The sequence below is a fragment of the Stegostoma tigrinum genome, chromosome 18 (assembly GCF_030684315.1).
Source record: "Stegostoma tigrinum isolate sSteTig4 chromosome 18, sSteTig4.hap1, whole genome shotgun sequence".
NCBI classification, from domain to species: Eukaryota; Metazoa; Chordata; class Chondrichthyes; order Orectolobiformes; family Stegostomatidae; genus Stegostoma; species Stegostoma tigrinum.
This window is the reverse complement of record NC_081371.1, coordinates 45,228,619-45,243,331: the sequence shown is the minus strand read 5'-3', so window position 1 is coordinate 45,243,331 and position 14,713 is coordinate 45,228,619. Positions and strand designations below refer to the sequence as shown.

Genomic DNA, 14,713 nt, shown 5'->3' with positions numbered 1-14,713 from the left:
TGTTATGCTTCCTATGCGAAATGAATTTCATGTACATTGAAGCTTTCTAGATGATATCTGATGAAGTGACCAGCTCAGAGCTTTTAGAGCTACGTTGTATCTTACTGAGGCAACATATTTTTGCCACTGTTCCAGTTTTTCCAACTAAGATTAGAAGCTGTTGAAGATAAATGAAATAGCTGCAGTCACACGATTGGAAGTAACTATGTGATGCTTCAGTGACTAGAAGTCAAATTATTTATCACATTCACTTCAAAAACTCTGAATCCTGTCGCGTTTGTTTAATTTACAGTTGTGTCCATAACTAATGAAACTGATACCCAGTGAGTTTATGTGGAGATGTGAATAATCTGACTGACACAGGAGAGTTGTACACTAAGTTAGCTCAGATGAGTGGAAAAAAAACCCAAAATGTGTTGAATCATTCTTTGTTTCCCATATAATCCTTTTTTTAACTGATGGATTTCATTTATCTTTATGACCTTTAGTTGTTCAGGCTGTGCTGTAAGAGGGAAGTTCATTTATCCCAAGGGACCATGGGACCAGGGATAAACATCCACCTGAATAAATGGAATTCTGCAACCTTCAAAAAAGCAAATGATCGATGGATTTACATTTGACACAGAGCACTTGAGGCTAATCAAGATTTTAGGAGGTTGTACTTTGATGTGTGAACTTTTGTTCTACTTTTTTTTAACTAACAGCGTTCCAGAATTTTCTTTTAGTGAGGGAAAACACTTTAAATAATAGCAAAATACAGAGTATACCAGCGGGTCATATTGATCTCATAAAACGTGAGATGATGGTACTTAAGCTTATGATACGTGTACTGCAGGAATTAGAATTTGAGATGAAGCGAAGGTAGTAATAGTGATCACTTAATAGTACAGTGGTAGTTTGAGTAACTGTTAGGAGACATATGCTCAACATGTGGGAACAAAAATAGCTGCAATAAATAAGTACATTGATTAACTTCCAATCTGGTTTGACCTTGCTGATTATTTCACGTATGTGCCCACTTTGAATAAAGCCTGTGCTGCTTTTTAGAAATCAGAATTTCTGATTGTGGTAATATTTTGTTTGAATCTGGTGAATTCAGTTCAATATTCATTATCTTATTATGCGCTCGTATGTCGTATGTGTCGGAAAACTGAAAGGTTAGAAATGTCTAAAAGGAAAAGTCAACATTCCAAGGTTCAGTTTGATTTCAGATGAATGGGGAAAGAGTCATAGTACTGTTGTTAAGCAGCTGACTGGTATACACTTTTTTTTGTGTTCTAAACTTGATGAAGTTTAATTAACACCAGACCAATAATGCTCCTACAGGTCAGTACTTCAGGAACCCCAAGCAGGTTGATGGCTGCAAGTGTAGTTTACAGAGGCAGACATCCTGGAGATATTGGAAGACTGCATTGTTGAATGACCAGCATGGAACCTGAAAAGATTCAATTTTCATGGATTTCACTGGTTTCTAAAAGTTAGTTAGCTGCTTATTGTATGTAGCAATTTTTTGTTTTCTCTGTATTGTTGAGGACTTATGATTGGCTGTGTGTGTCGATACACCATAACACAACTTGCCTTCTTTTCATCCAGTGGTTTTTACAGTGCTCAGTAGGTCTGTGTGTCATTTGCTGTTGTATTATTTCACAGACATGTAAGCTACTAGGTTTTCAGGAGCCAAACCATAATTCAAATTGTTTGCTTCTAAATAATGCATTCTGAGGCAATCCACTAAGAAACTTGTTAATGTGAATTGTACAAGACTTTCCTCTGTAAAGTTCACGTTCACTGGTGATTGCACAGTGTTTAGTACCATTTGTGACTCATCAGATACTAAAACAGTTCATGCCCATATGCAGCAATATCTGGACAACATCCAAGCTTGGGCTGATAAGTTGCAATTAATGTTTCATTCCATACGTGTGCGCAGAAATGATCATCTTCAATAAGAGAGAATCTAGCCATTGCCCATGATGTTCAATTGTAGGACGTTGCTGAATTCTCCAGTATCAGCATCCTGGGGTAGGGGTGGGCGTTCACCATTGAGTAGAAACAGACTGGACTGACAATATAAATTTCTGTGGCTACAAAAGCAGGTCAGAGGCTCGGAATCCTGTGGCAGGTATCTTTCCTCCTTTGTCCCTAACCTCTGCCAACCATCTACAATATTCAAGTCAGCAGACACATCACAGTGTGGAACTGGAGGAACACAGCAGGCCAGGTGACATTAGAGGTGCAAGAAAGTTGACATTTTGGGTTGGGACCCTTCAAAAATGGGGAAGGGGAAGGGAGCTGGGAAATGAATAGAGAACGGATGGATGTGGCTGGGGAAGGTAGGTGGAATGGTGTTAGGGGAGTGCCGATGGGAAATGGTGAGGTTTGGTCAATGGGGTGGGTGGGAGAGAAGATGGACAGGTTGTTTCAGGTCAAGGAGGCAGGATTGAGAGGGACGGTTGGATATGTGATGAGGCCAGAGGTATGGGGATTTTAAAACTGGTGAATTTCATATTTAGGCCATTGGATTGTAGGCTTCTGAGGTGGAATGAGGTGTTGCTCCTCCAGTTTGTGAGTGGTGTGGTTGTAACACTGGAGGAGGCCTAGGATGGGCATGCCACCCAGGGAGTGGGAGGGGGTATTAAAATGGTTGGCAACCGAAGTTGCATACAGAACTCAGATGCTCCATGAAGTGGCCTCCGATTTATATATCTGGTCTCACTGCTGTATAAGAGGCAGTGTGATGTTGTACTTTCCAAAAGCCTCCATGGTTGGAGTTCCAGCATCTTTTAAGAAATTTGACCCTATCCAAGACAAAGCAGCCCACTTGATTGGTGCTTCATCCATCACCTCCATTCCCTCCAACAGTGTTATAAATCAGAAATTAACATCATATGAGCTTGTGGTGCAGTAATTTTATGACTGCTATAACATGCTCAGGTATGCTGCACGGAAGTAATACCATCAGGTTCTGAATGCTAGCTGGAATAGGCCATTTTTCTTGACTTTTTTTTGATCTGTGTTCCAGAAACAAGACTGTTAAATGTCTATGTTTGCCCCTCACCTACAAACTTGTATCAACACTTTATTTTATTATATATGAATTGTTACAATTTATTGATACCTAAATGTTCAGCACATTCACTGGAATCCCGATATATGTTCAAGTGGTGGAACTCTGAAATCAATGAAGAACAAATTTATGCTGTTTTGGGGGAAGGTGTTGATTGAGACGCCAGGAGATTACAGTGAGCTTTTCGACAAAGTAAAATGAGATTCAGAATAAACTAAGATTTTGGTGTTTTTTATTGAACTACTCTAAATTGAATGTGTTCTTGAACCTACCATCCACTTTAGTGACTGAAAAGTGCATTGTTTAAAGACTAGATTTCAATTGATTGTTAAATTATTTCAATAACAATTTGAACAGAAAAATAGCATTCCTGATACAATTGTTTATATGTATTATATATAATATATAGTTGTGTTTTACAATATTAATCAAACCATCGAACTGGTGGAGTGTTTATAAATAGTAGAAAGTGCACATGTAAAGTAACATATAAACAGTTATAATGAAAGTACTAATTCAGTGATTTTTGTGGGTTTTTTTAAAGGGAAATGATATGACTAAATAATATGGCCAGCATTGTGGGTGAATCAGTGTCTTTTGTAGGAAACGTAATGCCACATGGAATTATTGGATGGAAAACTGGCAAGTATAATCTGCTCTCAAAATAGAGGTGGTATTTTTATAATTAAACATAATTTAAACTTTATTTTAGTTCAGATATTTCAGGAGTTTATTTTCACAGTTTTCCTGTTGAGTAGATCAAACATTTAAATGTAAAATTATTAGCCTCGCACTTTGTGGCAATCCAGAAATCCTAAGGATCATTTTGATTGTAACTGAACAATGATTATATCTGGAGGATTCAGTTTTTTTCCTCAGTTGTTAGTTGATCTGATTATTTTAGTACTTCTCAATTTGTGAAGTATTGACATTTTCAACTACAATTGTGCCATCTGATTTGTTGCATTTGTGGCTACTCCTATTTGTCAATTTTTCAATCTAGAATCTAGACAGGATCTGGAATCTGTGTGAAGTATTAACAGGTAAAAAGGGTCCCAATGCATGAATAAGCACACCTATAAAGGCAGGTGTTATTCCAATCTGTTCATATTTTATATGTAGAGCTCTGTGAAATATTTTACACTTCCCAAAAGAAGTTACAGTTACAAATATTTGCGTGAAGGAATCGTACCGCCTGTGTATAACCAAGCTGGAGTATGTTGGAGAGATAGTAGGAATTTCTGAAGAAGGGTCTCTACCAAAACATCGGCTTTCCTGCCCCTCTGATCTTGGCCTGCTGTGTTCATCCAGCTCTATGTCTAATTATCTTTTGAGTATGTTGGGCTTGGACAGATTTAAAATGAATATCATGTCATCCATCCAATGTCATAATTAAATAGTCTGCTAATGTTTATGAATATTTAAACACAAATATGTTGCACGCAGTATTGTTTTCTGGTTAATGTTTGTGCTGTTTTAATATGCTAATACATGGATTATGGTCATTTTTTGTTTTCATTGTACAGAAAGTAAACCCTGAATGAACATTTACTTTATAAAATATAATTGTTGTCTTCTACATCTGTATTCCAGATGATTGAAATGGTGATTTGAGTTGATGAGATTTTGCATTAATTGGGCTTTGAAATTTTGATTTGATCAATTACAACTCATTAGCAGTGCTGTAACTGCAAGCATAATGTGCTGTATCACCCAAATCAAGATATAAGTTATAGCCATTTTATAATAAAACAGAAAGGGATGCTGTGATGTGCAATTTTTGTTTCATTTCGGTTGAGATAAATGTAATTAGTACAGTGTTTGTAAATGCTGTGTAGTGACCTTGTTTCATTTAAGTATTTTGGTGCAGTAGGAGTGTTGTTCGTAGGGATTTGTTTCAGACCTGGTCCAACCCAACTTGTTGAAGTAATAAGCTAAATGTTCTCACAATCTTAAAGCCCTTTTAGAACAATACTGAAAGTACAGTATGATATGTAAACCAAAAATAGAGTCATTGAATCTCACTGTTATTTTGTTGTGGTTCATGAGCATGAGTTCTGTTGTAAAAACTGGATCCAGGGATAACTGAGCTGAATCTTTAGATGAATAACAACTGTGCTATAGGGTAGTTGTATATATTTTCTTCTATAAAGGAACTGCATAAATCTATCACCTATTTATTTCCTATTTCAGGCATAACTTGTAATATAGTGTGTAGTATACGTGAATGCATACAAAATCATCCATATTTTGTAAAAATGAACCATCCAACATTACTTTGTTGTGGATATTTTAAAGGAAGTAGTAGAGCAATGTCATCCTGAGCATTAGTGTGGGATGCTTTAACTGGTCTGGAGAACAGATGTGTTTTAAGAGTTGAATACAGGAGGACGAACTTAATATTTCGCCTGATCCTTGAAATATCTGACATAAACCTGCTTATTGCTGGCACAAGGCAAAACAATTTTGCAGATTTTCAGTTGTTTGTCCTTTCTTCTGTAATCAATCAAGTTTTACTTGTGGAGGGAGTTATGTTGGTTTGTGTAAGTTCCCATTTGAAGTGACATCAAAATATTGGTTTGACAACTTACTGCTAATATTTCATTTTTCCATGTGCCTCAAATCCATAAACATCTGAAGGTTCAATCAAAGCAACAGCTTTCTATTTGGGTAACGATAAAAATCAGTCAATACTATTTCTGCCCCTTCAGTTTGTGGTACAGCACATTGGGTTTGTAAGGCCAGCTGCTTAAAATATATACATAGTCTGTTGTGGTACAACATGGAGGCATAAGTTCCATTCATACTCAGTGATGCTGTCTTCATTTCAGTTATTTTATTATTTGTTTTCAAAAAGACCTTAAGATCATATAAAATAGGAACAGAAGCAGGTCCCTTGAGCCTGCTCTGCTGTTCAAGAGGATCATGGCTGATCTGGCACTCCTAACATCTGCTTTCGTTCCTTTCCCCATAGCCCGATGACTAAGAATCTTTCTATCCCAGCCTTAAATACATAAGAAGGATTTTATGAATGCTAAGTTATTGCATTCCTTTTGTTTAATATTTAGGAATACCTAAGCTACTTGTTTTCTTAGGATGTTCAGATGCACACACTAGAATATAGAATTAATATGTCTTTGGCAACTGATTTTGGGCAATACCATGGGCACAAGTTAATACTGCATTATCAGTTGGTTAGAATTCTCTACAGTATATCTAAAGTTTTGTGTTAATTATGACCGTTTAGTACTCAAAGCATGTTTTGTCAAAAGTGTTCTGAGTATTGCAAAAGGCAGAACTCAACTTATATTTGTAAACAAGTATTTTTAATGAGGTGTAGATTTACACACACTTATCACATGTAAATTTAAGGCTTTGCGATACTGCAGTGCATTTTGATATGCATAGTCGATGTTTCTTTCCATTATTGTGATAAGGTACAACAACTTATAGGATTGATAGTTAAAGGGATGTTTCCCTTGAGGGAGAGACTAGAACCTGAGGACACAGTATAAAAATGAAAGATTTTTCTTTGAGATGGAGATGAGATTATTTTCTTGAGGCAGTGGGTCTTTCTTCCCCAGACAGAGTTTAGGAGAGTCACTGGATATTTTTAAGGCAGATGTAGTTAGACTTTTATCCAACAACAGAATCAGAGTACAAGAGGGAGGCAGGGAAGTTGAGTTGAGGACCGTGAGATCAGCCATGATTTTATCGAACAGTAAAGCAAGTTCAGGGAGCCAAATGTTCAACTCCTGCAGAACATCTTGCGTTCTTATAACGAAATGATTCATTGGAAAGCACATATAAAAAATGAAATTAATTTTCATAAAATTTTCAAAGTTCCAAGATGATCATGATTCTGTTTGAAATCAATTGTATGCACTTGCTGTTGTATATCCTGTGTCATTTCTGCCACATATACTGTCACACACACAGACCAAAGTTCCTTCTAAACTGTGCAGCCATGCAGCTGCCAGGAAATCCGCGTACAGGCATGCAATTGCAATGGTTTCCACTTGCAGAAGCTGCTGCCATGCGCAGACCTCAATTTCATGAATCTGAAAACATTGCATGTGTCTGTCAGTATTCCCTGTAATGTTGAATCCTTTAGAGTGGAACAAACTTTAAGCCGGTTAAAACTTTGTTATAAAGTAATTGAAACTATCCTAATATTCGTTAATTTATCAGAAGAATTTCCTTTATTACACTAATGCAGTAGTTTTCTGGCTATCTGACCCTTCCAAATGCTCACAGCCAGTGGGGGAAAGACATCAATATTATGACAAATATCTTAATTCTGCTTTTGGCCAGAAAAAAATTGTTCTGTAATCCCTGACTTTCCTATTCCCTACACAATAACCTGCTTTGTGCAGAAATCCTTGATTTTTATTACTTCATCAGTTCTTTTATCAGCTAGAGCTAGAAGCAAACAGGAGAAAATGAATCAGTAAAGAACGTTAACTCGGGTAAGTGGAAAGCTTTACATACAGATGAATTAGAAGCATAAATTGGTGAAGAAAGGTATGCTTAGTAATATACAAAAACCTGTAATTAATCCTACAAAGCGAGGGAATACCCTAACAATATTGTGCCACGGTTCAGTAGTTTTCTGGTGTACCGACATAATATCTGCCTGATAACGTATTGGCATTAAATGCTGAAGGTACATTTAATGTTTAAGAATTCTTGGGGAAATGAACCAAGACTCCCCAAACTAGTTTCTTCACTTTCTTCCTTTATCTTTGTATGGGGTTATTTCCCCCACAGTGAATACAAATTGCAGAGTGAAAAAACCCAGAGTGCTCTTATGCTGTTGGATATTTATTCCAAAGAAACATTGACAGAGTTATTCTTGCAGCCCATTTAAAACTCATGATGAGGCGACATGTTAAGGAAAGCGGTGAATGATATTAGGGATAGGTGGGAAATGTGGTTTGAATGTTACCATTCAACCATCCTTGAACTTACTAAATAGCAGAGCGTGCTCAAAGGATTGAATGACCCACTCCTAATTAATATATATGTAGGTCTGGTGTTACTGCCAGAGTGAGAATTGTTGTATGATATTTTTCCTAGTTAGAATTTTGCTTGTAATCTGCAGTAACTGTCAGGCTTCAGATGTGGTGCTAGAGAAGTGCTTGTGTTGTACTGTTGTTTGACAAAGGTGGACAGAGTGGCTCTAAAAAAATTAAAAGACACCTGACTTTTGGTGATGGGAAATGAGTGGGAAAAAAATTTCAAGACTGGGTATAACTTGCCATTTTGGGAGGCTTGGATTGTTTTAGGACTGTTTTATGAATTTTTTCAGATAACATTGTGTGTAAAACTGACATGCTATAAAGCATTTATTGGTAAGGTCAATGAGGGTAGTGAATTAGATATAGGGATTACCTGCATTTTTGTGAGGCTTTTGATAAATTTTCATATTGTATATTGATCAGCAAGTCAAAAGCTCAAGTCGTTCCTCGGTAAAGTGACAAGTCGGATCCAAAATTAGCTCAGCAGCAGAAAACAAAAGCCATAACTTGTTTCTAGGTCAGGTGTGCAGCGCAGGGAGAATACCAGGCGCTGTAAACCTAACCTTTAAACACATGTGCAAACTGGATTATAAATTAGATCAACTTTGAAAGAACATGCATTGGATAGAATGTAAACCAGAGTTCCCATTCTATTAGTTAGAGGTAGCTGCTAGGATGTAAGTATTTCTAAGCATATTTTTTCGGGTGGTAGGGCGGAGAGAGGGGTGTTATTATACATGTTTCGTTGTTGTAGTGAGGCCTGTGTCATGCCTCCACAAATTTGAATATACAATTCAGGTGATCAGTGATGATACCAAATTTTTTCCCACTGGCCTCCCATTTCAAGGCTGGCGATCTGTAGTAACCCCTCAGAGAGAACTTCAAGAATGGGGAGGGGTATCCTGTGAGAACAAGCTGTAAAGTAAGTATAGTAATGAGGAGTCCTTTAGTTTTTAAAGGGATGTAAAGCCTACCATTTTAATGCTGTATGAGCCAGACCTGGAGATCAAAACACTTAGGATGGTTGAGAAAAATGCAGCAATTTAAAGCTGTTTTAGAGTTGTTCCCTCAGTTGGCACTACCTAGCAGCCATTACTGCCTTGGACCTCAGGAGTCCAAAGTTATCATGTCCCTCAGTTTGGGAAACCTTGGGACAAGTTGTTTACAGTGGATAGCTACGATCTTTCCCAATTAACAGGTGATCGGTTCATTCTGTTTGCTGATTCCTTGTTTATTACCGAAACACACATGTTGCTGGGCCTAGTTATGTGATTATGTAAAGTCAAGATACTATAATATTAAACAAGGTAATGCTCAACTACGATAATGCAATGTTTCATAATTTTGTGCATTGATTCATATTGGTGGGGCAGAGATATTTGAGATTGTATGGTGTATTAATGCTGTTTTGAACATTATTCATAATCCAGTGATAGCTGCATACGTGAGGTACAGTAATTGTACTTTATGTCGGTGTTATTGATTAGCTGATTTATGGCTTTTAGAATTTTCTGTATGAATCTTGCACCAAATCATTATTCAGCCATTTACAATGATAGGCACATGAGAATGTAGAGTATTCCAAGTGAAACATTAAATTGTTAGAACAACAACAATAAAGTATTAGGATAATCCTTGGTTTAAAAGACTTGTGCAGTTTCATTTTAGTAAACAACTAAAACATGATGATGCAAAGCTAGTATATACATATTGTTAAATACTTCAGAAGTTTTTGACTTCACAGTGATGTATAAGTTGCCATGCTTGGAGTGCACCGTCCACTGGTCTGTTATTGGTGTGCTGCTACTTGTACAAAGCCATTTTTAGTGATCTGATTTTTGCACATTTTTATCATTGTCAGCTTTTCTCTAACCTCTTACTTTTAATTACTTTTTAATTTTCGCCTCCTAATGTTGTGAATCAGCTCCTTCTATCTTTCATATGGTTAGTATTAATATAGATACTCAGCAGCAATATACTAATGAGGCACTCAGCTGCTGAATTTTGAGTAATCTTGATAGGCTGCTCAGATATTGTACAATTTGGCAGGCTGTGGTGTTCAAATTTAAAACAGTTTGTTGTATTAGTGGGAACTTGCTGCTACATGACCAAATGTACTTGAGTTTCTATTGTAAATAAGTAAACCCAGATGAGTCTTCACATTCACACACAATATATGCATTTCAATGCACAAACTTATCCAGTGAACTGTTAGCATGATTTCAATTGAATACTAAGTTTTAAGTTACGTTTTTGGAAATTGCAATATTGTAATTTTTAGACTGTTAAATATTTCTTTCATACTTAGTGTCAAGGATCATTGTTCTCTTCCTGAGCATCAAAGTATGAGCTTATGCGCACACAATTTTGTAACATTCCCAAGATTGAAAGGTGCATGTCCCCTTGTTAGTCTAATTTGTTTACTGGAAATGCTGTGTTTGGATAATGGAAGCATAATCACTAGCCAATAATTTATGAATAATATGAAACAAATATAGATCAGTTTTAAAAAGAACTAAATTTAACCTTGAGGTTATATGTCTTGACAGATTTCATGGGCTATAGATAAAGAATTACTGTCGTAACAAAATTGGTCGATATATTTATTCACCTGGACAAGGATTTGTAAAATTAATTCATTTCCTTTGCAGAGAGGAAATCATGACTTGGGTCATATAACACCCTTAAGTACAGTTAATTGTCTTATGACGCTTAATCAACAATAATAAATTTGTGTTAAGCAGTCCTTGTAGATACGCAAGGAGTTCCAGTATTATCTGGTTTTGCACATGCATGTCCCCTCCATGTCAAGTGAAAACACTGTGATGCAATAAATAAGTGAAAAATGGCTTTACTTTTCAGTTTGTTCACTGGTACAATTGTCTGCCGTTAAAAGCATTGAAAAATGTTGCAAGTTAGCTCTAGAAAAGCTAATTCATTTCTGCTTAGTGTGCTGTCTTTGGGGGGTGCAATATCATCTGCCATGTCATCTATGCACTTAAATACCGGGTCATACCTTGAAGCTTAGGAATAGAATAATGATCCTTGATACAAAGTTGAAAGAAGTCCTGGAGTGCTTCTCCAATCTTTACAGCTTCTGCTGGGGAAACTGGCTGGTGAGCAGGCAGATATTCATGGGATTCATGCAATTGAAGAATGTACTGTTTCCTTGTCAGTTAGTTGTATGGCATATGGCATCATCCACCTCATTGTACGTTTCTGTGATCAGCTGTGCTGGAAATACTGTGACAGCTTCTCAGAGTTAATTGAAAAAGATATTTGGGTCATTGGATTGATTGGCCTCCCCGTGCTGCTCCTCATTCTTGACATGTTCCGTAGATGTAACCTGTTTGAATCTAGTGTGGTGGAAGCAATTTGTGGTTGTTATTTTGTCACTGTCTTCAATGCCTCATCAGTCATGGGCGTGACCTTGAGAACAGTTGGATTGTGTTCTTGCTTCTTATTCATGGCTTCAATAAAGTGAAAATTCAGCTGTCATGGTAGTTGCCTTTTAAGTTCCGAATATCCCTCTGATCCGTTGGCTAGAACTAGGTCCAGGTTGAGAGGCATGATGGTCAGTTTGATGCTCTTCAGCTCAGTGATCTCGCTGTCTGCAGGTCAGTTGTCATAATGATCTTTTTCTTCCATTGGTATGCTTCGTTCACCTTCCTGATCAACATTTCAAAAATAATGGAGGTCATCCAGGTTGTTTTGTTAACCTCATACTGCATGGGTTGTGTCTTGACTTAAAGTAACATGGCTTTGTGGATTTCCTGTCACAAGAAGTGGCAGCTTTTCTCTGCCATCAGATGGGGCAGATCATAGCAGTGACAAGTTCCTTGCTTTTCTGTCATTACACATTTTATCTTTAAAATTTAAAAGCACTCTGGTAAAAGATGAAAAATAATGTAGTTTAATCCATGTTAAAATTGCCCTTGGACTATTCTTGTTCTGGATGTGCACAAAACAGTTTTGCAGCTTAATCATTTGTCATTGCTGCCATACCTGCTGCACCCTCGCTGGAAGATGATGCATTATCGTTTCTTGAACTGGTCCAGTCATTTCTTGTTGCCCAGCCTCTTTATAGCAGCAACTCCCCTTTCCTGCAGAGTTGGACTCTCTATTTGAGTTGTCTTTGACCATATAAGCAGAGCTCTGTTGATGTTGGAATAAGAAACCACGCTATTCTTATCTTCCTTGTTGAAGAAAATTTCTGCTTATGAAACTGTTCTCAGATTGTCACCTTGAGCTTCAAAATTGTTGAAAATTGTGATAGTGAAATCGCTACTTACTTGGCGTTATCCATTGCTTGCTTTATACCAGTTTTCTACTTGCTATATTAACTCCGCTTTGCCTCCAAACAACTTTTCTCACAGCTTTAACTATGCTTACCAAAAAAAAGAGACCTGCGGATGCTGGAAATCAGAAACAAAATCAAAGAATGCTGGAAAAACTCAGCAAGTCTGCATCTGTGGCGAGACAACAGAGTTAATGATTTGGGTCCAGTGCCTCTTTTTTCAGAACTGATTTAGCAGGAAAAGGTTGGTATATGGGTTAGAGGCGGGGGCAGGCGTAAATGATGGGTGGAGATGGCGCCCAGAGAGAGAGAGAGGGGAAAAACCCAGTTGGGCAGATGACGGAATGGTGGTCAGCCTGGGAGAATGAATAGCTGCTGATTCCAATCTTTGGTTACCCAACTGGTTTTCTCTCTCTCTGGGCTCAGTCTCCACTTATAGGAATAGGTCAACCGCAAATACCAAGAATACAAGGGAAGCTTATTAAAATGTTACATTTCCAAACTTTTTAATATCAGAAATAAAATAGTGCAGGAATTAAATATTTACCTTATTTGTGAAAACACTTCCTCAGACCAAATGCTGTCAAGTTTACCAGTCTGACATTAAAATCCTCAGAAAAAGAGGAACTTGACAAACCATCAAGTAATCCAAAATACCCATGTTTTTAGATGTGACAACCTATCTGAAGTTTATGCAGAACACAAATAAGGGAAAATGGAATTCTGAACTAACCCGTGTCATTCATGTATAATGAAATCACAATGAAATCACTCTGACTTAGCTGTAGCAGATGTAGTAGATTCTGTCAATTGGGAGACTGTTGGGCAAGTAGTTTTGAAGACCACATACAAGATGGCATTTTTATGATCTGTTGACTAATTTGTAGCCACTATTGCTAGTTAGGCTTACAAAAATGCAGGCAATTTTGTGAATAGTAGTTACTAATTTAACTGTAACTGTAACTCAGTACATTGCCATCTAAAAAATTAAATTTGTATGTACAAATGCACTTTGTATTGATCCCAAATGTATTATACATTTTATTGTAAAGTACCTTTCCTAAACCACACACAGAATTTGAAGAAATGTGTAGCTCTTCCTTCCTTTCATGTTATGTGATATCTCATTCTTTGTCAAGGCAACTGTACATCACAGAATACCATAAACAAGACTGGAAAATTTTTACTATTAGAACAGGCTCCATCCTCTATATCAGTTAGCTTATTACTCTGTCATCTTCAAATTACACATTTTGTGCACAAAATTTTGCAACAAAAGTGATGTGACAGTTATTTGAGTCAGAGCAGCTTTGCATAAAGCTCTTGAAATAATCGATCCAGTATTGCTTCATTGTCTCAACGAAATTGACCTTGTTTACCGATTGCAACTTAAAAAATGCGAATAATTGTGAAAAACAATTTTTTCTGTCATTTTTCTATACGTTCTGATTAAAATGCATAGAAGTGTCCTAGAGTTTGTGATTAGCAAATGATGTTTGCCATTCATTACACTCCTATCCCCCTGCAACTGTTACTTGAACTTTCTAGCAACAATTGTAGTCATCGGCTGTCTTGGAAAATGTATAGAAATGGTGCAAAAGACAAGACAAATAGCGAGAAAGCTAGAATTAATAGTAAGCGATACAAAAGAAAATACAAAAGAAATTAAGTCCCTATCAATAATTAAAATCTGAAGAAATGAGACACTGTGTGTATGTTCTTTCAATATCAGAGAGGTTGTTTGTAAATAGTTAAGACTTGGGTAAGTGAGAAACTTTACAACACGAGTGGGCAATTTTTTTTACTATTTCTGGCCTGTTTAGTGAGCTTTTTGCGGCCAGCTTTGGAAATTTCACCATACATTTTGCCTTTCTAAGTGCAATACCTACATAACGAAGCTAGTGGAGGAGCAGCACAAATTGGACAGCAATTTTTGGAGTGTACACATGTGCAGCTGAACATAAGGCAGAACTACATCTGGCAGAGGTTTAAGCAAGTTATTCCCTGATCCAGTAATAACTGTCTTGAGCTTTCTATCCATTGCAACTTCAAGCCAATCCAACAGACAAAACCCCGTGATTTATCACGTTATTGCACAGCTAAGAAGTTTTACTTCAGAAATCTTCTAAATCTTAAACGGTGTCAAGTTGGATTTGTTAAAATTTAAAGTGATTATGTTAATATTTTTTAATTAACCTAATACATTTTATGTAATTGTAACTTGTAAGTATTTGATGAAATTGCTGCAAGTAAATTTGGGAACACCTTTTAGCAAGCTTTGAACTCTCACGTAACAAAAGAAACTTTATCAAAAGGCTCAGAGATAAT

The 14,713-nt window shown here is 36.8% G+C and overlaps 1 protein-coding gene across 5 annotated transcripts in view; it reads left to right on the top strand.

Annotated features, from left to right (window-relative positions):
* The window catches only part of cnot2 (CCR4-NOT transcription complex, subunit 2), a 144,969-nt gene that overhangs the window by 20,738 nt on the left and 109,518 nt on the right, over positions 1 to 14,713 (top strand). For 2 of the 5 annotated variants that reach the window (XM_048548573.2, XM_048548575.2), the window contains exon 2: positions 3,612 to 3,709. The exons of 2 other annotated variants lie outside the window; for them this stretch is intronic. In XM_048548573.2, the coding sequence (XP_048404530.1) occupies positions 3,686 to 3,709 (24 nt within the window). In that variant the 5' untranslated portion in view covers positions 3,612 to 3,685. Of the gene's footprint in view, positions 1 to 3,611; positions 3,710 to 14,713 lie in introns of those variants that run through there. One more of the 5 variants, XM_048548577.2, reaches the window with a different exon arrangement.